General features: G+C 32.0%; 3 protein-coding genes across 3 annotated transcripts; 1 reads left to right on the top strand and 2 right to left on the bottom strand.

Moving 5' to 3' along the window:
- Positions 1-3,311: 3,311 nt before the first annotated feature.
- Positions 3,312-4,869, bottom strand: LOC130828903 (probable glutathione S-transferase parC). Its single transcript, XM_057694938.1, has 2 exons — positions 4,476-4,869; positions 3,312-3,831 (listed from the first exon to the last, which is right to left on the bottom strand). The coding sequence occupies exons 1-2, from the start codon at positions 4,800-4,802 to the stop codon at positions 3,478-3,480; spliced, it is 681 nt and encodes a 226-aa protein (XP_057550921.1). The 5' UTR covers positions 4,803-4,869; the 3' UTR covers positions 3,312-3,477.
- Positions 4,870-6,188: 1,319 nt separating this feature from the next.
- LOC130828902 (ubiquitin carboxyl-terminal hydrolase 25) lies at positions 6,189-15,941 on the bottom strand. The gene is made up of 8 exons (XM_057694937.1): positions 15,403-15,941; positions 14,208-14,697; positions 14,040-14,115; positions 13,851-13,943; positions 11,920-12,006; positions 10,977-11,833; positions 10,433-10,558; positions 6,189-7,013 (listed from the first exon to the last, which is right to left on the bottom strand). The coding sequence occupies exons 1-8, from the start codon at positions 15,578-15,580 to the stop codon at positions 6,911-6,913; spliced, it is 2,010 nt and encodes a 669-aa protein (XP_057550920.1). The 5' UTR covers positions 15,581-15,941; the 3' UTR covers positions 6,189-6,910.
- Positions 15,942-17,868: 1,927 nt separating this feature from the next.
- LOC130828580 (protein ALP1-like) lies at positions 17,869-18,948 on the top strand. The gene is made up of 3 exons (XM_057694545.1): positions 17,869-17,979; positions 18,030-18,414; positions 18,494-18,948. The coding sequence occupies exons 1-3, from the start codon at positions 17,869-17,871 to the stop codon at positions 18,946-18,948; spliced, it is 951 nt and encodes a 316-aa protein (XP_057550528.1).
- Positions 18,949-24,853: the final 5,905 nt, after the last annotated feature.

The following is a 24,853-nucleotide window of genomic DNA, read 5'->3' as shown; positions in this document are numbered from 1 at the left end:
GGCTGCGGTCTGGTTGCGCACGACCCCCCCCCCCCCCCCCCCCCCCCCCCCCTCCATTTCTTTTTTATTTCTTTGACTAAGTTAAGTGAGATTTGATTAGAAATTACCTTAAAATTATCGTTTTGAGTTTCCTAAGCTTTTGATCTACAAATTTTAAGTATTTGTTTTTAGAGAGATATAAGAGTTATGGAGTGAGATTAAAGTGTTTATAAAACATTAAGTCTAAGGGCATTTTAGTAATTTTATTAAAAAAAGGTAGCGATAAAATGAAAAGGGCTTCGAACTTTAAGGATTGGGTATATATAAGCATGGAAGATTCATTGTTTCCAATTTTATACTTCTTCCTTTCCACCATATTTGCTACATTTGACTTATTACACAATTCAATGTATTATTTTGATGATTTATATATTAAACTATATGCCTCTAAAAATTATAAAAACTTAATACTTTGGAAGTATGCGATTAGATGATTCAGACAAGATCTCAGTTGACTATATTTTATCTTACACATTAGCAGCAACATATAAAATAATCTTAAACGATAAATAATATCAAAAATACTTATGTAACAAGTATTTCAGAACGGAGAAAGTACGGGTTAATTTGAGTTCAAGTATGTCACTGATTATGTTATTGAGCATAATTGATTCATGATTCAGTGGTCACATTAAGCTTAACATTCTTGGTTTGATGTCTGACTATGATTTAATTGGTTAAATTAAGGCACACTTTGATTTGGTGACATGAAGTATAGTTTTCTTGATCAATTATTTGAATAGTCTTTAATGATCTTTTGAGAGATACTCAACAATCTACTTTCTCCGTTCCAATTTATAAGTAATATTGGAAATACTTGTACTATTTATTTATCTTTTTAATTTGTAATTAATTTTTAATCTATAATTTAATAGCTAAGTGAAATTTTGTTTGATTTGTCTCAATATAAAAATTATTAATATCATATTTATAATTTTTTATCTTAAATAATTATAGATATTAAGGATTAAGGATTGATTTAATTTATTAAATCACGTAAAAAAGTAAATATTATAAGTATTTTGAAATAAAAAAGTATACCATAAGTAAAATTGAAAGGATAAAGAAATTAGTTTTTAAGACTTTTAAACAATTCAGTAGGTGTTTTGATTTGAACGGAACGGAACTAATGCCTAAACTTGTTTGGCTATAATGTGGAAAATGGAGTCAATACGTATTTCATTTTGCAATCCAACTAATACTTGGTGTCCGAGGATGTTATTTAACTCCAGTTATTCAAGAAGATGTTATTTAACTCGAGTTATTCAAGAATTAAAAGTCGATCGCTCTGTTAATCAACTATTTGTAACGAGTCTGTGAGACATCCCATCATTATATTTTGTTATATAACGGCGCAATAAAAATCACGTCAAACTCTGCCATTATATTGGTACCTAATGGATAACAATGTTAACGTTAAAATAATAAATTAAACATTTAAGAGCATAAAAATTTATTTAGGGCAAATTATAAAGACAACGAATATTTATAAAGGTAGAAATATTAAAATGATGAATTAAATGGAAATTGCTAAGCACTTAAAAATATTACAGCAGTTAGATAATACATAAACTGAATGCTAGTGTATTGAAAAATTTTATAAAAGTAATATAATACGTGAATGCTGATGAGACTTGACAGTTGGGAAATGCACGCCACTAGGAGTTAGGTTGAAAGTTTGAGACGTAGGATTCAATCCACGAGACAGATGATAATTGGGTCATATTGATCCTTTGGATCTAAAAGATCAAATTTTCTTTCCTTATAGATAGTAAAATGTTGCGGACCGTACATGAATCAATTGATCTGATTAATCTATGGTTGATATTTGTTTTAATACTTTCAATTAGGGTGTTTTATAACCGGATATCCGGTTAGACGGGTAGCTATTTTAACGGGCCCGTATTCCGACCTGATTTATGTGGGTACCTACATATTAGGTACCCGGATAAATCGGGTCAGCACACGAGGTACCCGATTTTATTTGTGGCATATCAATCAAACAAATTTATCTGTCAAATTCAATTAGAAAACAAACTAAAAACATAAAATCATGCAAATTAGAAAATGAAAAAATCTGTGCATGAATTGGTGCTAGCATTTTCAACACAAATTAAAGGATTTTCTTTAAATCTTTTCTGGATGTTTCATAAATAGAGAAAACAAACCCAAGTGATTAACTAGAAATATATTCTGGATGTTTCATAAATATAAAATACAAACCCAATTGAAATACTGGTTTTGAAAATGCATGAACAGTATTTTTAATAAATAATAAAAATTCTCTAAAATAAACGGGTCATCAGGTACCCGACTTAAATTATTTTTTGGTCCATGACCGGACTTCAATTAGCCAAGTCGGGTATACAACCCATAATTTTTATTTTTTACCCTTTTATGACCCAGCATTTAAGATGCGGGTCGTCGGATCAGGTTAAATTAGTTGGGTTTTCTTGAATAGGCCTAAATCCATGTCCATTAAGTACAAATGAAATTTCTTGTTCTATTTATACTTCTTTTCCTTTTACATAATCATACAACATTTATACAATTTGTGCTTTCATTTATTTTTATGTTTCATATAATACTTAATTTAATATAGATACTAAAATGAATGAATTTCTTTTAATAGTCCTAATTATCAATAGACTAAAACAAATAATTAGAAAAAGTTATTGTTTATCTGTTACTTAAAATTATTAACAGACATTTATTTGTGTTTCAGTTTACAAATATTTAACTTATAAACATGCCATGATCGAAGGCAGAGTAATAGTAATTCAAACCCGAATTTGTCTTTAAGTTCCATGCAAACACGAATTGAACATACTAAAACTCAAGTTCAGCCAACTTTTGCAGTCTTTAATCTAACTCAACTTAATATCTACTCAGAATAAGCTTATCAGACGGACTTAATGAAACACTATAATGGAAAATAATTATAATGTTAAATCAGCATTAAAAAAAATAATAATAAAAATATAACTCATTTTTTAACCAACTTCATTTTTTTATTGTACAATTATAATTAAGTCCTCTCGTAAACTCAAAATACAAATGTTAAATCAAAATTATGTCAACTCGCTAAATACACAAATCTAGGTGTGACCTTTAACCATAGATGGGTATGAGCTTAGACTCTTCGATACAAAATTTTATACGTGCTTAAAGTTTTAAGTTTTAAGCGTTTGGCCCAAATCTATGTTCTTATTTTGAAAAACAAATTTGAATTTAAGTCCAATATATATAGACATAGCTTATTCCATTTTATATATTAAATTTCATATTTTATTAAAGCTCATTATATACAAGCTTTTTGCTAAATAGAACCAATAAATCTATTTCCCACGTGTAACATATGTTCCATAGAACATTAAATAAAAGCAAGCTTAATGCTTACATAGTAAATGTAATTAAGAACAAATATAATACATCGTATTAGGCTTTTAGCTGTGAAAGGTGTAGCTTTCTGAGCTCCAAAAGATGGGAATAAACTCTAAATTGGTCAGGAAGAGATTTGGACACACTTTCTTTAAGCATACACCTCTTAGCCCATGCCACCAAATGAGGGCACTCATCTACAATGCTGAAGTTTCCACAAGTCTCCATTGCATAAAACCAAGAATAGAAAGGGATGAGAGCCACATCTACTATATTTAGATTTAACCCTCCAAAGAAGCATTTGTCTCCTAACTCTTTCTCCAATAATTTAAAGCATTCCACCAATTCCTTCTTTGCTGCTTCCTGGACTTCACCTTCAGAACCCCATATTAACTTCCCTATGTTGTATATCTGCATTTCATTAAAGGAAGCAATCATTACTCATAATTATCATCAAAGCAAGCAATGGTAGGCGGGTGGGTGCAGTATGCTCTCCCCATACCCATTTAAAATTTTCATGTCTAATAGGGTAAAATTATCCGTCCATTTGGATATACATGCAAATCTTCCCCGTCCACTACAACCAACTAAATATACCCATTATGGTTATACTCAATCTATATCCGCCTCATATTCAATCCAAATTCGCATTATATACTCCCTAAATCCTTACAAATTAAATTGTATTTTTAATTTTGTTTAAACTATACATTTAATTGTATTAAAAATAAAAACCTTAATTATTTATCAATAATTTTTAATAAAAATATATAAAACTGATCATACAAAAGCAATATATTGTAAATATAGGGCGGATGGTTATGGAGCGAGCATGTGGTTATAGGGTGGGTATGGGGCTTAAAAGACCTTAAATCCACCATCTATCCATTATTTCATGGCAGATAAAACTTTTCATATCCATATTAACCCACAACCCATCAAATTCATACCCATAACCATACTCGCCCCAATTAGGATGGATACAATGTTAAATCCATATAATTTTACCGCCTATTATCCCTAGCAACAATGTAATTGACAAATGTAAGGTAAACCTTGTTGTCGATGTAGTTGGCCCAAAAGCGAGCATTGGCCCTCTCATAAGGATGAGTAGGAAGTAGCCGACATAGAGGAGTTTTATGAGACCAAACCTCATCAATGTATTCAACAATGATGAGGGACTCACAAATTGGTCGACCATTGTGAATAAGAACTGGAACTTGCTTATAAACAGGATTCATCTTCAATAAAACTTGGCTTTTATTGTTAAGAATTTCCTCTCTTTCTTCATACTCAACTCCCTTCTCTGCTAATGCAATCCTCACTCTCATTGCAAATGGACTTGACCATAAATCTAATAGTATCACTTCTTCTCCGGCCATTTTTTCTTTTTTGTTTTGAATCAATGAAAAAAGTCATACAAATTATTGGCTTTTTAAACTTGTTATTACTAATCAATGAACTACCTAGAAGCTCCTGGATGAGATTGGCATCTGTACAATCATTCTCTTTATTCTCTCAGCCTTTTCTAGAATGTTGATCGTGGCATTTATTACTATCTAGAATTTTGGGTTTGGATAATGTTATTATTTGCGGTTAGAGCTGTTCAAAAGAGATCCGACTCGAAAATCTGAATTGAAATTGATAGTAAACCGATTCGAAAATGTGTTCCCTTTTAGGTTTATCGAACCGAAATTGTACCCGAACTGATTGACAATCGAAAATGGAAAAACTGAACCCGAGCTGTAACCGATTTTTCCAAATGACCCGAACCTAATAATAACTAACCCGAGTCATATCCGACTACATGGTTTTATAAATACATGGTTTCATATATTTAGAGTTAATAATCAATGGATAATGTTTATTTAACTACGTTTAATTGAGTTAGATGAAAATTAATAAAACTTTATAATTTTAATTTTCGGTCAAACAAATAAAAGTAACAAAGTAATAATGATTACTAATTAATTTGCATTTTAACTATTTTGCTTTGAGTAAAAGGAATCTTGTCACCAATTAAAAAATAACTAACTTAATTTGATATTAATTCGATCGATAGTAATTAGTAATACGTAGCCGAATTTTGTTTTTAAAAAAAAAAAACCCAAACCCGATCTGTAACCGACAAAACCGAACCAATTAGTAACCGATGGCAACCCGAGACCGATTGACACTCGATACGAACTTTAATCGATGCTAACCCGATAGCTTGAATAACCGATCTCCAACCAAACCGTGACTAATCGACTCGACCCGAGTGTGACCTGTTGTAACACACAGCCGAAAAATAATCGATCTGAAATACAACCGAATCGAATGACACTCATCCGAAACCGACCCGATCACCCGAATAAACACCTCTATTTGCAGTAGTTTTGGACTTGAAATAATATTTCTTTTGTTCTTTTTTATTTGTTCATATTAAGTTTGTTCAATTTCAGAGAAAAAATTAAAATTAGATTTTTAAAATATATATTGAAGATAAAATATATTCATCTGAAATCTCGTTAGATTTAAGTTAAATCTTAATGTAAGTCACTCACGTTTTGATGCACTTAAAATAAGTACTTGCATTTAGATGCGCATATGAAGGTATGGTGAGTCGAGCATTAGTTTAAAAGTAGCGCGCGTCATATTGGGTGCAGACGCAGCACCTCATCAATTGAACGTCATACTCAAGGCTACCTGCAAACAACAGCCACTCAAAAAATTCATGCGAGAAATGGAAACCCAATTCTCAAATACAAAATGAAAAACCAATTCTACAGAAAATTCATCAATTATATAAAAATATACTCATTGAAGTCATGTAAAAATAGCATCAATGACTTGAATTAGTTCCCATCTATATCGCACCTCTTCTACAGCTTTTTTCGGGGTACAAATTCTTGTAGCACAGAAAGTAGCCGAAAAATAATTTGTGATATGATCGCATTGTTGATCTCAAAACTGTGTAATAGTCGAAAAGCGCTAAAACATTAGTAAAGGATGCAAACAACCACTATGCAGAACTGTAGTATATGAATGCAACCTAGCGATGAACAAAATCATACAAAAACTCAGAGCTGGTGTATACATCCATATCTCCGGCCACATTTTCATGGATAAAATTGTTGCACATCCATAAAATGGGATAGTTAAAGGTAGAACCAAAGAGAATATCATACACAGAACATAATACATCAATTTCCGAGCATCTCTGTTCATTCAACAGCCGAACCGAGCAAAACCTTTAGAAATTCTAACATCTCAATCCTCAAAAATTATCCATCCGACAAGTATCACTTCCTTTCAGCAGAGGAATGCGAAGAAAATAGTCATATCTTCATCAAGCGCCACCCAGTACAAATGGGTGATCCTTATAACACGCATCCCAGATTTTACAAACAAGTTTACTACTCCTGGTCGCATGCGAGTTTGCATTATATAAAATGGTAAGTGGCATTACCTTCTTTTGCCCTGCGAATTTGCAAGTAACAACAATGAACTAGTTTTGGCTGCTAAATGATCTAATGTGTTCTATTAGGCTCGCTTTCAGAGATCCAGGAATTTGAGAAATAAAAGCTTTGGCATCAGCAATCAACATTTGCCTGTAACACACAGCACAAACAGTAAGATGAACTTGACAATTGACATCTAAGGCCCATTGTCCATCGACACAATGATAAAATCAAAGGATATAATGCTTGAATAACGAGACACTGTCAGCAGATATGCAAAGATTAGCTTGAAAAGTTAATGTATCACTAAGTATTTAAAAAATATTTCAAAAATAAGGATCCTTAGAAGAGTAAACCTGTACTCCTTGAGCACACAATAAATATTAAACAGAAAATACGTAGTATTGAAATAAAGCAATAATGCATCAAATCAGTCAACTATATCTATGCAAGCCCCAGCACAAAAGCATACAGTGAACCACCACATTATCAACAAAATGAAAATGAGACTTAGAAGTGGTTAAATTTCACCAATATACACCAAAAATTTCCAGGAAAAAACAAGCCAGAGGCTTTGAGCCACTTGCTGTTACAAAAATTAAAAAACAACTACAATTGATATGCCAAAAGATAATCCGATGATGACATATGTTCACCTGTTACTTGTAACCCTTTATTCCACTAATAAGATGTCACACTAGTCTACAACTAAATTGTAAGCCAAATATCTCAATAGAAATATATCTCATTGTATAGTAATCTTCATAACATCATTAGTATTGACTCGATCCACTACTTCAGCAGTCACTTGGGAAACTTAGAATGAGACCTAAGCTGTACTTTAACTCATCCGAGTACAATATAGACAAAGCACTTACTAAAGCCCACTTTATCAGCAGCTATTACATCAAGTTTTTGGGTCATCTTGTTGAGAAATGCTCTTTCATAGCACTTGCGAGTGGGTTTTCATGTTGAGTTTCAAAGGTGTTTTGGTGTGCTAATTTAGTGGTTTGTGCCAAAAATGTAAAAGTGGAAATCAAGAGCAGGTAGTGCGTCCAAACCCCAGAGACAAAACTCAAGCTGTGCAGCTATTCTTGCTTAAAAATTATCTCATAGCTTTTGTTTACTTGTATTACTTTTTTTACAATTCGCTCTCAGTATAAATATGGGTCTAGGATTTTAGATTTATGTAACACACCCAGATTTGGTGTGTTTGGTGCCTGCAACAGATTCAAGAAAGATGGATGACAGATAGAACACACAGAATAAAAGAACAAAATGTTAGTGCAGTATTCGAGCTGCTGCCTGCTCTTATTTTCTTATTTCTGATTTCTTCTTGAATGCCCCCTAAAAGCATAATACAAGAGTATTTAAAGACTATTACTAGAGGATCTAATTACCAAAATACCCTTACTAACTACTAGATGATCTATTTACACAATTACCCTTATACCTAATATGTCACAATTTATTTCAGCTATATTGGAGAGATTCATTGTAGTTATAATTTTAGGTTAGATTGCTTTTATTTCTGCATTTATTTCTCCACTGTTAGCTAATCTAGTTCTTTGATTTTTCAGATTTTATGGCTTTGCCTTTATTGGAGCCTGTCAAGCTTTCAGTAATCCCTTGTTTTATTAACTACTTTCTTCCATTAGTCTTATAAATCTCATTATTTTTATACTTATGTTATTTACTAGTTTTGTTATTGTTTCAGATGTTGGGCAAGTCACTGTCTAAAGAAGTCAAAACGCAAGATGGGATTTCTACATTCATTCTCAGTGACCTTTTGACTTTATTGATTTGGTAACCAAAGGGAGGAATTACTGCAAATAACAAATACAACAATGTCAAATTCTTAATCCAATTCCAAAAATTGTAGCATGGAAAGTAATCTGTATAGCAAGGTGACTTAATCTGTACACAAAATTAATTTTGCAGGATACGTAATACGAATTCATAAATCACCCAAAATGGCAGCCGATTCAAATGTATTTTGCAATTCACAATTTTCAGGGTGGATAAATGAATTAGGCAATACTAGATCAAATCAGCACTGGCTTTGATAAGCAACTCATAACAACCAAAATTTGATCAAATCCATGAAGTCATATTCAAATCTAAACTTGAGGAACTGAGATACTTACAACTGAATAGATCCAAACAAAACCCAAAGTCAACAAGACTCGTGAAAGTTTGAAGTCTCTCAACTACCAATAAACTATCCCAAGGATGAGTCAAAGTCGATCAACCGAGTCCAAACTTGAAGTATGCTAACAAAACTCCATATATATGACAGCATAAATTAAATAGTAAACCCCAATATCCTATCCAAGCATATGTCAAAGTCAAACCATGAGGTGTGCCAACGCTTTTTTTTCATGTTCACGCTGATTGCAATTTTGTTTTGTTAAGACTCAAATTGATGAAACCTCATGTCTGCTTTGGATTTGGTTATAGTAGGACCATGCATGTCGTGGTGGGTTAAAAAACTTTTCGGTAACAAGTCGAAATAGGTTTGGTTGATGATTGAGTTGGACAATAATCCAATTCGGGTTTGCAGTTGTTTGACTCGAATTGAAGTCGAGATTAAGTTGAAAATGAGCTAGGTTGATAAACGTTACTACTAGCTTAGGTCTAAATATTGGTTTGAGCGAAGGAAATAGGGTTACTAGAATTCGATCTAAATTTAGGCCTACTTGATTTTGGATTTAATTATACTCCCTCGTATTCTAATCAAATGTCACATTTGATAATGCACTAACTTTAAGAAAAAGGAAAGGAGACCATATGAGAGGAGCGAGTATGGAAAAAAGTGATAATTTGATGGTAAATGTGTAAAAAGTTGAACCGCATCAGGGCATAAGGAAAAAAGGTTACAAAATAAGAAAATGAAACACTTTGATGTGAATATGCCAATAGCAGAAATGAGAGATTTGATTCAAATAGAAGGGAGTATTTAATTTGTGCTCTTTCATACTCCCTCCTATTCTAAATGTGTGCCATTTGAAAATGCACTAATCTTACGAAAAGGGAGTGAGGGACTACATGGGAGGAGTGAGTAGGAGAAAAAGTAATAATTTAATAGCAATTTTGTAAAATATTTGGAACCCGTAGGACATTAAGTAAAAGGTTACCAAATAAGAAAATAGGACATTTGACGTGAATATGCCAAAAGAGGAACTGGGACATTTGATCAAAATTGGAGGGGAGTTATGTAGCCGAGATCAATGGTTTAGCAAAGCGAAAATTAAGCTGAGGTCTAGGTTCAAAAACATGGTGATGCATTAATCTAAACTAGTACAAAAGGTAGTTTCAATGATCAAGGTTGATTATGAACAAAAAGCATCCAAAACATGACATAAAGCATGCTTAGTCAACATAAAAAGTTTATATGGTCATACATTATCGATTTTCTATTAAACGAAATGACACATTGGAACTTATGAAGCTCAGACTTCGCAAGTTTACGAAGCACAAAATGCCAACTAGGCATGCTCCATGTGTAGCATTGAATACGCTAAATATAAGTATCATGCTCTTTTTGAGCAAAAATATAACAAACTTACTTTTGCCCGCTGGTATCTGTTGCGTCACAAGCGTCCATACAGTGCCTCTTCCTTGATCTCATGTATTTATATACATCATCATACCAGCCACATTTTTTCAGATTTAACGATGCCTCCTTCTTAAGACTGGAAACTCAACAAGATAGCAACAGTATAAGTAAAACTTTTAAGTAGTAGCTTCAGCATCAAATTGAATTCTATGCGGCAGGTAATGGTAATTTCTAATATGACATATAAACTCCAATGCTGAACATATTTTGATAAAAAAGGGATTCATGTAGGGGCTACTGGAAAAAGAATGGGGATCGAAACTCATGCTTTATCGTGGACCAAAAAACATAGAATAAATACATTCAACATGCTTGAAACGCATCATGAACAGAAAGGAATCTGTTTATTAGTAGGCTTTTCGCTACGTATATCAAAAGATATTCCTAACCAATAGTTGAGAGAACCAATTGGCAATTGGGGACAACTTAATTATACATTATGTGTTTCTCTTTTATCAAGTGGGAGAGAAAAGAATTGCAGTTAAGACACATACACTTCTTTGAATTCTTCAACTCTTGCCCGGGATTCAGCATCCTTGGCAAGCAAAATGCATAAGTCCCTATCTTTCAACTTTCTTTTGGAGCCGGAAACACTTATACTCATATCAGTCAGACTTTTATGAGTGACAACATTATCAAGCCTCTTCCCTGCAGTCTCTCTGCTTTCCGATTTTCTTTTGGAATCAGTAACATCAATATTGTCATTACTATGACCATTATGGGTGATCCCATTCTTAAGTATCTTCCCTGAAGTCTCTCTGCGTTTTAAACCAGTGTGCTGATCAGTACATCCTTCAACAGTATGAGGAGTCCCATTATTAAGATTACCATCACCATTTACCAAAACCCGGCTTCTTAAAACCTCATTCTGTTCTCCATTCCTACAAATTCCATTCTTTTCTTCCTCTGAATGTGTATGGTTTCCATTCATCTGCTTAGAAACAGAGTGGACCAACTTTCCATTAATTGCAACAGGTTCCATTTTCTGAATATCAGTGATCCCATTATCACAACCAGAAACTTTTTTTGCCACAGTAATAGAGATGCCAGAGAACTTATTTTGCAGATTGCCAGAAGCATCCTTACTTTTACTTGCAACTGTAACGCCTTTAACAAGAGAAAGTGCATTAGATGATTTCATATTCATTTCTTTCACAGGAGCAGAAATTCTAGGAGATTTAGAAATGCTATTTCCATTAGTTTCGTGAGGCTTCACTCCATTTGTCACAGAAACAGGCCGCTGGCTAGTTCGAACAAAAAATAGAATATAAGCTTTCTCTGAAAGAACTTTTTGCAGTGTTGACAATGTTACATACGAATCGTTGCAGCAATACCAACGACCCAGGGCATCCTGCACACATGTAGATAATAAATGAGCAAGCAATGCTTTTATGTTGGCAATTTCAATGAGTATAGATTATAGAATCAAGACTGGACCTTAATGTATGCATAATAATGCCCAGACTCCGGTGAATAACCTGAATGCACAATTGTGGCAAACAGGCTATACTTAGGGTGAGGATCCTGCACAAAATGCATAAAGGTACATCAGAAATAACAAAAGAAAAAATGTGTACATAGATACTCCGTATATAGCAAAGAGGCTTTACTAAGGCTGAGGATCCACCACCGAGTGTAGAACTCTTTGAGATAAGACATGGAGGAAATATGATCGTGTCCTCAAAATTCCAGATACACATGATGATGCTGATAGTTTAAAATTTCCTACAGTGACAAATTGTTTTTCCTTCATAATCTATCTAGTCAACTCAACTTTATCAATTGAGAAACGATAAGCTTTTAGAGCACATTTTCTTGTCCAAAGGGGCCTTTTCACAAATTAAAGAGTGTAAACGGACTTGTAACCACAAGTATGTTATCATAGTGGGAGTAAGAAGTTATGTTCATCAATCAACTAAGGACAATTTAGAAGATAGGGAAACGGAGTAAGAACAAAGCGATAGAGATTATAGCTAGTTCTATTTCAAGAGAGGTTAAAAGGAAGGTTGATGAGGTGCACTTTTACTTTTATATATCTAAAACAAATAGCAATAGAGATTTTATATTCTAGGAATTTTCAACAAAGTTTGCAAATTTTGCAAGTTAATAGAATTTGAAACCTTTCGGAAGTTGTTTAGTAAGTTGAAGCCAACAATAGAGCAGAATCATGAGATAAAAGAAGGTTACCGGAACCATAGAAGGGGTGATCTAACATAAGTAGACATTAATAGAGGCTTTTTAAATGCACAACTTAAATGAGAGAAAGGTTAGTATTACTCGGTCATAATTGCTCCATATTTTTTTGGCCAAGTCCACTGATTCATTACATAAACAAAACTGACCTTAAAAGGTCAAAACTAATAATCTCACCATTGCTCTTTCTTTAAATAGTTCCACCTTTTGATCAAATGAAAATAGATCCTAGTTTCGAAAAATGATGTCTCGCAACAGTCCTTGGACCAAAGTCACCAGACAACAAGATGACGCTAGTAAACACCAAATTACAAGAAAAATATGAAATATAATGAATATTCATCCATGGCTCTAAGAAACAACAAACTCTTACTCATTATACTTCAATTGATGATTTTCTTGTTATATTTAATTCGAAGTCAACTGAACTGTTTCATGTACTTGTTAATTGTCATGTAGGTTGTGGATAGTAACAGTGGCCAATGATGGCCAAAAAAGCAAGTATAAGAAGATTATGGTACATGGTTAGCAATGATGGTTCTGTGGCGTCTTATGTTAAAAACAAAGTTCATTATTTATGATATTGCATGAGTCTCACAGCATTCCAGCAAGCAGGAAAGACACAGCAAGGGGGCACAGCAAGGAGAATGGTCAGTTACAATGCCAAAAGAGGTTACAAGTGGAGAGAAAAAGGAGAGGCACAGTGGTGGAGTGGAAACAGGTTTTGTAGAGAATGAAGATAATCATACAAGTCATAACAATAAAATCTACAAAGTAAAATTTTTGCAGCTTAACTAGAAAGACCAATTAAAAGACACCTCTCATTTTACCATAGTTCAACTGATCAAAAGTTGCAGAGAATCAGAAAATAAGCAAACGTGATATTGTTCTCTTTTCTCATTCTAAAGGGGAAAAAGACAAACATTGCCCTAGAAACTTTTGCCCCTAAAGAAAGAAGTCAAAGGACTATTCTTATTCTTACCAAATGTAAGTAGTCAAAATCAAGCATAGGTGTGAACAGCTTTATCCAGAGGCACATAAGCTAACCAATTAATTTGCAACTTCATTCAAAAATATCAATAAGCAAATTCCAAAACCTGACTACATGATATTGACATGATCTATGTAGAATCCACATATCTAAGTCATCCTTGTTTAGCTAGTAGTAAGCTCACCTGACTTTCTTTGCACATGAAGCTCGAAAGTACCAAAATGTCTTCAAATGCAATCACCTTATCTATCTTCCCGCCAAATGCTCCCTCAAATCTCTGCCAATCGGAAACTCAGTACAACTTATTCAAGATTTCTAGCCCAAATAACTATTTGAAGTGAAAAACTTGGATGAAGCATCATAAATAACCCACCTTCAGTTGAACTACAAGAACATTTGGTGCTTGAAAAATCGACATTTGTTTTTTAGCTCGCACTAGTTTCTTGCATCTGAAAAGAAAAAGGACATGATCACTAGACGAGAGAATAAAAACATGATAGGGTATATAAATGCAACCCAAGTAAAGATATATGTAGCTCACCTCTCGCATTTGTATTTATTATTACCATCTAGAGTTTCAGCCTCAAAAAACTTTTTCATGGCATCTTTAAGCGAACTGCAGTTGGATATTTCAAGAGAAATATCCATGATCTCATCGATCTTATTAGACTCAGTTCCACAAGAAAGGCATTTCACTTGACTTTGAAGAGAACCCCCAAAAATATCCTTCACAATACTATTACCACTAACACTCTCTCCTTGGCTTCCATTAGTGACTTTATTAACATGCTGCGGATGTAATTTCTTCAAACGAAGACATGTATTGTGACAGGCATCAATAACATAACGGAGAAACTCATGTGCATCCTCCTGCCTGCCACACTTGAAGTGCTCAGCAAATATCCAGAGACAATTCACAATCTTTGCTGGTGCATCAAGTGCTAAATCAATACTCAGTGAACGTACAATTCGTTTCTCTAATATACAGAAAGCGCAGTCCCGTTTTTTATAAGGCGCAGAGGTCGCATCACCTACACATATATGATCCACCATTTAACATAAATTACTTTTAAAGTAGAATTAACAGAAACCGATAGAAATTTTACAGTAATAAAAAAAAAACTTCAAAAAGAGGACAAATTAGTAGATTTCATGTAGAATATTAGCAATCAATTAAATTGTTTCTCAAAGTAATGCCCCAAAAACCTAAATTTCTAAAGTGGTACCAACTAGTTATTGTTTTCCTTAATACTGTACACGTAGAATCGGTATTTGGTTCGTCATTGCTTCGCATGGAGGCTTAAAACCGCAGCTAAGAACTTCGGTTGTTTTACCTTACTAGAGAAACTTAGGTAAAACCACTTAGGGATTCTTATAACAAAACCACTAGAGATTCAAATTCAAGAACCATTGAGAACCTTAGTTGTTTACTCATAAATATCTAATGATTTCAGCAAATCTATTAAACTCACTTTTTACCATGGTGTTACACGAGCAGTATTTTAGCTTAAGCGACAATATTTTGGGAATGTGTCTATTGGGACATCGTTTAAGAAAACAATTCCAGTGAATTAGACAAAATAAAAGAGTTAAAACCTAAAAAACGGTGGTAAATTCAACCACCTACGCATCAAATTAAGATTGAGTTAACAGGAGAAACAAAAATACAGAAATTAGGGAATGAACAAATCGAAAACAGAAAAATGAAATTAAAAACACAACAAAATCATACATACAGGAAGAAGAGTGGAGATTGTTGAGGCAGAAATTGGCGAGAGGAGGAGTATAAGTAAGACATTGAAGAACAGAATTAAGATAACAAGAATTGCCAAGATTCTTCAACCCTAAAGGGACGCCATTTTTGCGTTTAAGGCGAGGAAGATTAGGTTGCCAACTCAATTGCAAGCCGGCCATCTAAGCAAGAACCATGGAAGAGAAAGAAAGCGGAGCTCTTCTCCTTGATGTCGGTGTTGATGTACTTCGTATTCTCGCCGAACCTCATTGATCTTGGATGAGATTTCTGTGCTTCGCCACCGTAACAATCTTGTATGAGTATTTGATTTGATTAGTATAGAATGAATGTTAGAGGAAGTATGGGCGTTACTCTGGGACTGGTAGCAGTGACCAGAAAATCCAACACACCGCTGCCTGCCTGCTTGCCTGCCCGTCTCAGTTCTGCCGTTATACAATTTCTCTCCTTTTCCTCTTTTCTGTTTTGCCGTTGGGCGTTCTACATTTTACTACTCCTAATTTCTTACCTACTCTATTTTGTGTGGCTTTAGGACATTTTCTTTACGTAAATTATTGTTAGAGATGAGATCGTCTCTTTAGTAGATCATTTCTAATTGAGTCGGTCGATTATATATGTTTTAAAATATTATAAGTAGGTATTAAAAATGATATAAGTAGACATTTAAAATATTATGTGTAAGCATTTAGCATATGGTAAGTAGGCATTAAAAATTATGTAAATAGGCATTAAGTTTTCTTTATTTCCTTTTATTTCTCACCTTAATTTTTAGGGTATATATTGTCAATAATAAACTAACATTTGCTTAATCGGCTGAAAATAAATTTAACTATTATTTTTTTTTAATAAATCTATATATTAGGTTTATTTGTTAAAAGTAAACTGACCTATTGTTTATAATCATTTCAAGTTTTTTTGTAAGTCAAGAATTAGAAATGAATTCTTTCAAAAAAAAAAGAATTAGGAATAAACAACAGTTGAGTATATTTTCATCTAACATACCAAATATGTGGATTTATTTAAAAATGAACAATTGTTTGATTTATTTTCAAAGAATCGAGCAAATGTTGGTTTATTTTTTACAATTTTCCCTAATTTTTATTCATCTTGAATTAATTTTAAAGGTGACTATGAATCGAGTTTAAAATAACTAGGTCGGGCGTACTATATATTTTAAGCTTCATAATATATGGTTTTAAACGGTCTCTCAAAGAAACTGCTCCACTCCGAATCAAAAAATTCGAAATTCATAAACTTAGGGGTGGAGACAATTTAAACAAACCAAACAATGAAGAAAGAATCGAGAAATGGAGGAATTACTGCGAATTAAAGAATTTGAACAAATTAATTCCATTAGGGTATGTTTGGATTGGGCCATTTCATTTGAATTGATGGAATTGGCTCAATTCCATTGTTTGGCTAAGCTGAAAAATTGAAATTGGAATTGGCCCAATTCCAACACATTTCCAACCCAAGTAAAAAACAAACTCTTCATTTCCAACCCATACCTTCCCTAATTTCAATTCCTATTCAGCCCAAACATTTTCTCTCTCCTCCCTTCTCTTCGACATTCATTTGCTGCTCTCTTCTTCGACTTCATTGTTGCTGCTCCCATCTTCGAGTAAGTTTGATCTGCTTTATTCGCTAATTATTCATTCTGATTCATTGTGATTATACTTGCAATTTGTAAAATATTGTGGATTTAGGTATTTTTAGCTAGTTTATTTTTGTGAGATCTGATTTTCTAATGCAATTATTTTTGTGAGATCTGATATTCTGCCCTAGTAATCATCTCACAAATACCAAAAAGTCTACATAAGCTATTAAAATCGCTTCCTGCAGAAACAATCAGATGTCGAGCATAAACTTTATAACTTATTAAGGGTTTCAATAAAATAGTATTTGAATAATGGAGTTCGGAACTTGAAGTTTTTTATAGTGGTTGAGCATGTTGTAGTTCTTTGGTTAAGCATGTTGTAGTTCTTTGGTTGTATGAGCATGTCAGTGTCGCAACTTACTATACTTCTATCCAAGCAAGGATTTTAAATTTGATTTCTTAATTGTTCTACTCTATATTGGTCCTCTGATCTGCCTTGGTCTGTCAGTTGCACTTCACTCTGTTTTTTAGGCTCTAGAATATACTTGTGTTTTAGTTATTAATTTGCATCTACAAGCTTTTATTTATTAATGTTACGATGTTATTAATTAATTAAACATTGGTTATATTATATCTCACTATACCATGTCTCATGATCGACAAGTTTCTATTGTTAGAAACCGAACTAGAGATGACAATAGTGGTAACGATGAAGATTAAATGGAACTAATTGTAATAGTTAGTGGCTTTATTATGGTTGTAGTGGGAGCATGGTTTCATAGGTTTCAGCATAAAGAAGTACCTTGGAACGAACATGAACGTGCAATTAAAAGAGCATATTAGTTGGATTCCCTCATGAATGATAGGATTTGTAAAGAGCAGTTACGTATGGATCAGAGATATTTTGATAAGTTATGCGAGGTTTTAGTTACTAGAGGAGACCTAGTTACTACTAGGAATGTGACCGTAATAGAATTTGTTGCTTTTTTCTACGTACTCTTGCCCATGATCTGAAGAATAGAACTATTGGTGCCGTGTTCACTCGTTCGGGAGAAACGGTAAGCCGTCAATTCCATACTGTGCTCAAAGTTGTGATGAAAATAGGCAAGTATTATATCAAGCTAGTAGATTTCAATGTGACTTATGATGGAGACAACAAGTGGAAGTGGTTTGAGGGGGCACTTGGGGCACTTGATGGGACACTTATTAAGATGACAGTTCCCGTCAAAGATCGACCTAGATATAGAGATAGGAAAGGAGATATTACTACCAATGTACTAGCTACATGTGATCCAAGTCTTCGGTTCAATCATGTTTTGCCTGGCTGGGAGGGATCGACTTCTGATCCTCGCATTTTAGGGGACGCCCTCCGAAGACCTAATGGTCTCAAAGTTCCTAGGAGTAAGCAAAACCTCAAGTAGCTTGAAATTATAATTCTTTATAATTTTACTTTCTTATATAATTTTTTTTAATGTCACAGATAAATATTTTCTTGTTCATTTGGGATATTCTAATGCACAAGGCTTCTTGGCTCCATATAAAGGTATACGTTACCATTTAAACTTGTGGAGAGGAAGTGCTCCTACAAACTACAAAGAATTGTTCAACTTGCGTCATTCATCCGCACGTAATACTATTGAAAGAGCCTTTGGGTTATTGAAAATGAGGTGGGCTATATTGAGGAAAAGTAGCTTTTATGATAAGCAAACACAAGTAAGAATCATAAATGCATGCTTTTTTCTCCATAATTTTGTTAGAGAAGAAAATTTGGATGATGAGAATTTGTTAAATGAGGTGGACGATGATTTATCAAATGTAGAAGCTTTTGATACAATGGAGGATGAAGGGGAGGATTTCATTTTAACGGCACAAGCCTCACCTCAATGGAACAACTTAAGAGATGAAATGTCACAAAAAATGTTCCGAGAATACTAAGCTCGAAGGGGGGCTACTTGATTGTGGTTATTTTTATTCTCTAATAGTGTAGGTGTGAATGTGAATTTAGTATAATGTTTTGTATTCATATGCCAACACTTGTGACTGATTTTAGATAATGAAACCTTCTAAATGTGTTGTTTTGTTTTTGGTAGGTAATGAGCAATAAAAGAAGCTATGTGTCTTGGAATAAGCAGATGGATGACATTCTTACTCGAGTTTTGTTAGAACAAATCAACAACAAAGAAAAAGGAGATGGAGACTTTAAGCCTCAAGCTTACCAAGCTGTTGTTGATGAGTTAAACAGAGAGTTAGGCATTGCACTTAATGTGGATCATGTGAGAAACCGAACTAAGTCTTGGAAGAAACACTATGGCTGCATCACGGATATCAAGACTTATACAAAATTTAAGTGGGATGATGAAAATAAATGATCGTAATCACAATGGAAGATCTACCTCAATGGACAGAATATATTAAGGTATGTATGGTTGATTTTTTACTTGTATATTTCATTGACTAGTATAGATTAGTGAGTTTAGGAGCAGAGTAACATGACCTGTATTGAGTATAGATTACTGCCTCTACCCTGCCTATGAGTTAAAATATGTTACATCTTGAAGTAAAAGACAATATGTATCACACAGAATCTATACAACAGGACTAATCCCTGGATTATGTATGTACTTGTCTTTTGCTGTCGTCTTAGTTAATTTTTAGCAAGCCATAATAAGACACTACTTCTACTCTTATCTTTAATACTATTGTTTCCTAATTTGTGTTACTATTGCTTATTTGCTTCTTCGTTTGCTAAATTGGGATTGTGATCGAGTAGGTAAACAAAAATGCTGCCCCTTATCGCAACAAGTGCATAGAAATTGGGAAGATATTTGCACTTTATTTGGTGCGGATAGAGCTATCAGGGATGGTGCAGAACAACACGAGGAGGCAGCCGATGCCATGGAGGGGGAGACGATCTGTGAACGAACAAGCTCTTCTAAGGATCCAACTAATTGAAGCTCTTGCAAGCAGAAAAAGGATAGTGTAGCAAATGCGGTAAATAGTTTTGCCGAGTCATTTAGAGAGTACGTGCAAAGCAAGATTAAAGACGCTCCGAAACTCACTTGTCAAGAGATTCACGTTGTTGTTTCTCAAGTGCTTGGCATTTCTAGGATTCAGACTATGCGGGCAGTAAAGAAGTTTATGAATGGTAATCCCGACGAGTTTCTGATGTTGAAAGAACTACCCGGAGGATGAGAAACTCGACTGGATACTCTTATGCCTTGACGAGTAGTTTGTACGTTACACTTTTGATATTCTATGTTAAGATAACTTTTAATGTGACAATTTCGGATTATTGTAATATCATAATATATTTTATTTGCTAATATTTAATATTTTTGGTTGAATGTAATTACAAGGTTATCCAAACAATGCTATAGAATTTAAATTTGGGAATTCAATTCCAATATTTTGCAAACAACTATGTGGATTTGAAATATAGGAATTCAATTCTTTGATTTCCAAGCGAGATTGTGAAATTGGAATTGGAATTTAAATCCACAGTTTTAATTTCTTGAATTGAATTACAAAAATTCAAATGAAATTCGTGTTTCCAAACGCTACCTTATAGAATTCGAATATCAAATTGAACCTCGTTACATTCCCCCTCAAATTATTTCAAAAACATAATCATTCTTTTTATGCCTCGTAGTGAATAATTTTGTTTTTAAAGAAATGCTTTTGAATTTTTATTAATTTACGGATTACAGATTATTATACGAAATTTTGGTTTCAAAGGATATGTTAAGAATTGGAAAGCTTTTCGGAAATCGCTCAAATGACGGTCTTGTTTATCTCCAAGTTCGTATTTATGAATTTCATGAGTAATGCAATGCCCATAAACAGTGCGCGAATTCAGGGTTCAAAGTCATACCGGACACTAACAAATAAACGAAATTTTACAAAAAAATTTTGGCAGTTTCAGCGTATTACAATTTGTAAAATTTTTTATTCCGACAAAATGACGTGAACAAGCACAATAATCTCAAACCAAAGCCTAAGTAATATAAAAGCGATCAATTAACATTATTTTCACCTCAATTGATGCCAAACCAAAACATTAATGAAGTTCAATTAACGGCGTTTTTCCAATTATATCCTCACTTCTAAAAATCAATATAGCTTATGTTTACGCACAACCTTAAATAAAGATATAAATTACATATAGGGACAAGGATGTACTCACTAGAAAAGCATAGAAAAATACACAAAATTTGAATGTGGTATATAGATATAATACAAACCAATAAATCTTGTACGTGAGACGGACCCATACAAGCCATTTAAAGATTTTTAAACAAAATTAATTGAGTAAATTGAAATGTAGTTAAATATGACATACTTAAAAACTGATTCTTTTATTCTTTTTAAATTAAATATTAAACCAAGTCACCAACCCATATCAAGCAGTCTCACGATGAGACAGTCTTAGAAAAATTTGTCTTTTTAAAAACCCCAAAGTACCTCAACATAACACAAGTACAACTAGGTAATTGAAAAACCATGAGTATCCTAGCTCCTAGGTGTATGAAAAACCATTTACCATATGAGTATTATATCCCCTAGGTAAATAAAAAATTCATTCTGAACCTTTCTTCAACCTTCCGCCCGCACCTCCATTGAACGTATTATTAAAACTTCAATTCTTATTACAATGGAAATTTACCAAAATCTCTTCCTTATTTTCAATATCCTTCCTCTTTCCTTCTCCTACTCTCTCTTTAACTTTCTTAATAAATTTTTTTTAAGAAATTGTCCCTAGGGCACGTGCTAGGGGTACCCCAAGATAGATCTGCCCCTGCCCATAAAACTGCTACTTAACACATAATTTTGCACAAATTTCCATTTTTTCAAGCCTATTATTATTTTAAAATTATATATAGATACTAATTAGTGTTACATGCCAAGTTTCATGTCAAATAAATAAAGTGTGACCTATTTTTTTTTTTAAGTTAGTTGCTTAAACAACACTTAGAAAGGCTACTTGACATTTAATTTCGCACATATGCCAATTTTTGTAAAACATAACCCTTTCAAAACTTTATATAGTTACTAATTAGTGTTGTATGTCAAGTTTCATGTGAAGCAAATCAAATTTGACCTGGTTTATGAAAGTTAATGGCTTAACAACCCTTAAAAAGCCAACTTGAAATGTAATTTCGCACATAAGTCCATTTTTAAGGCTAATTATTTTAAAATATAATAGTTAATAATTAGTGTTGCATATCAAGTTTTATGCGAAACAAATCATGTTTGACCTACTTTATTCAAGTTAGTGGCTTAAAAAGCTACTTGACATGTAATTTTACAAAAATGCTTATTTTTTCAAGACTTATTTTAAAACTATAATAGTTACTAATTAGTGTGACATGTCATGTTTCATGGCAAGCAAATCAAGTTTGACTTAATTTTTACAAGTTAGTGACTTAAAAAAGCACATAAAAGACTAATTAACATGTTATTTTGAATATATGCCTAATTTTTGAAGCTTAACTTTTTTAAGACTTTAAGTATTACTAATTGGTGTTGAATGTCAAATTTCATGTCAAACAAATAGAGTTTGACCTAGTTTTTGCAAGTTTGTGGTTTAAAAATCCCTTAAAAGGCTAGTTTTTTTGCAAGTAACGAACTAACTTAGTAAGATAGTTAAAGTATTATGATTTGATTGTGGTGGTGAATGTTTGAGCCAAAAATTCATTTAACAATTAAAAATTTTTGGAACTCTTTCACAATAAACTCCTCCTAGAACGCCTTAGTTGAATGGTGTATGTGAAAGAATAAATCAAACTTCATTGAATATGGTTTGATTTATGATGAGTCTTGTTGTTGAAACAACTCTTTTAGACTAGATAGAACTCTGTCAAGGGTAGTAGAGAAGACTCCATATGAATTATGGAGATGAAAAGTTCCTAGCCTATCTTTTTTTCAGCATTTAGGCTTGTGAGACTTATGTAAAACGTTTACATTCATATAATAAACTAGTGTCTAAAGCAGACAAATGTTTCTTCATAAGTTATCCTAAAGAAACAAAGTGCATGAGCACAAAGTGTTTGTGCTATATTAATTTCTGCAATTGTCATGAGAATAAAGTGTTAGTTGCTATATTAATAGATATTACAACTTGTAATAAGGCATGAAATAAATAAATACTCTTCTTACTTCCTTTATCTCTGATCGTTGCCTTGCTAGAATTATATAATTAAATCACATTAATTGTGGGTGTATGTTAGCTATAGCTCAAGTGGTTGAACGTGTTGAGCTAACACAATACAGTTCAATGTACATAACTGTATTCAATTTTAATGAGCACATAATACATGTAAAGTTTTGGATGTCAAGGAAGAATCACAATTCTCACGGTTTTTAGACATAATCATATCCTTTAAAACTCGAGATTGGTGTATCAATCTAAACAAAAATTTCATGTGGTTGAAGCCTTGTAGTGATGCAAATTCCTTGAAACTTCAACTGTCTTCAAAATTCATTACCATATACATCACTTCATAGTTGTGACTTGAAACCTGTAAGTTGTGTTACAAAACATCATTAGTTCTCCTCTGTCAAGTGTTAATGCATTCAAGTATAAACTTTTTTTCAGATAACCAATTTGTTTCCTTCGGCTCTCACAGATCTCAACATTTCTTACGCGCAAGTTTTAGAGCTTAAATGGATGGATGTAAAGATATGGTATGGAGAGACCATTAGTATTGATTTCTTGCACTACAGAAGTTCTTGGAATAACTTCTTTTTTTAGTCTATGGAGAGAATCTAGTTTTTACATTACATTCTGTAAACTAAGATGGAAAAAGACGACCACCCGACTCTTAACTAAATTTAAAAATTGAAAATTATAAAAATAAAAATCTAGTTTTTACATTCCGGCCTTTTATGCATTAAAGAGAAATTTTCTAATATAATATTTTGATGTCATAATTGAAAATATGATAAGATAAATTTGAAGGTATATATATATATATATATATATATATATATATATATATATATATATATATATATATATATATATATATATATATATATATATATATATATATATATATATATATATATATATATATATATATATATATATATATATATATATATATATATATATATATATATATATATATATATATATATATATATATATATATATATATATATATATATATATGTATATATATATATATGTATATATATGTATATATGTATATATATATATATATATATATATATATATATATATATATATATATATATATATATATATATATATATATATATATATATATATATGTATATATATATGTATATGTATATATATATATATGTATATATATATATATATATATATATATGTATATGTATATATATATATATATATATGTATATATATATATATATGTATATGTATATATATATATATATGTATATATATATATATATATGTATATATATATATTTATGTATATATATATATATATATATATATATATATATATATATATATATATATATATATATATATATATATACATATATATATATATATATACATATAAATATATATATACATATATATATATATATATATACATATATATATATATATATACATATATATATATATATATATATATACATATATATATATATATATATATATATATATATATATATATATATATATATATACATATATATATATATATACATATATATATATATATATATATATATATATATATATATACATATATATATATATATACATATATATATATATATATATATATATATATATATATATATATATATATATATATATATATATATATAT

The sequence above is a fragment of the Amaranthus tricolor genome, chromosome 12, assembly GCF_026212465.1.
Source record: "Amaranthus tricolor cultivar Red isolate AtriRed21 chromosome 12, ASM2621246v1, whole genome shotgun sequence".
NCBI classification, from domain to species: Eukaryota; Viridiplantae; Streptophyta; class Magnoliopsida; order Caryophyllales; family Amaranthaceae; genus Amaranthus; species Amaranthus tricolor.
Note: the sequence above shows the minus strand (reverse complement) of the source record. Positions and strands in the feature narration are given on the sequence as shown.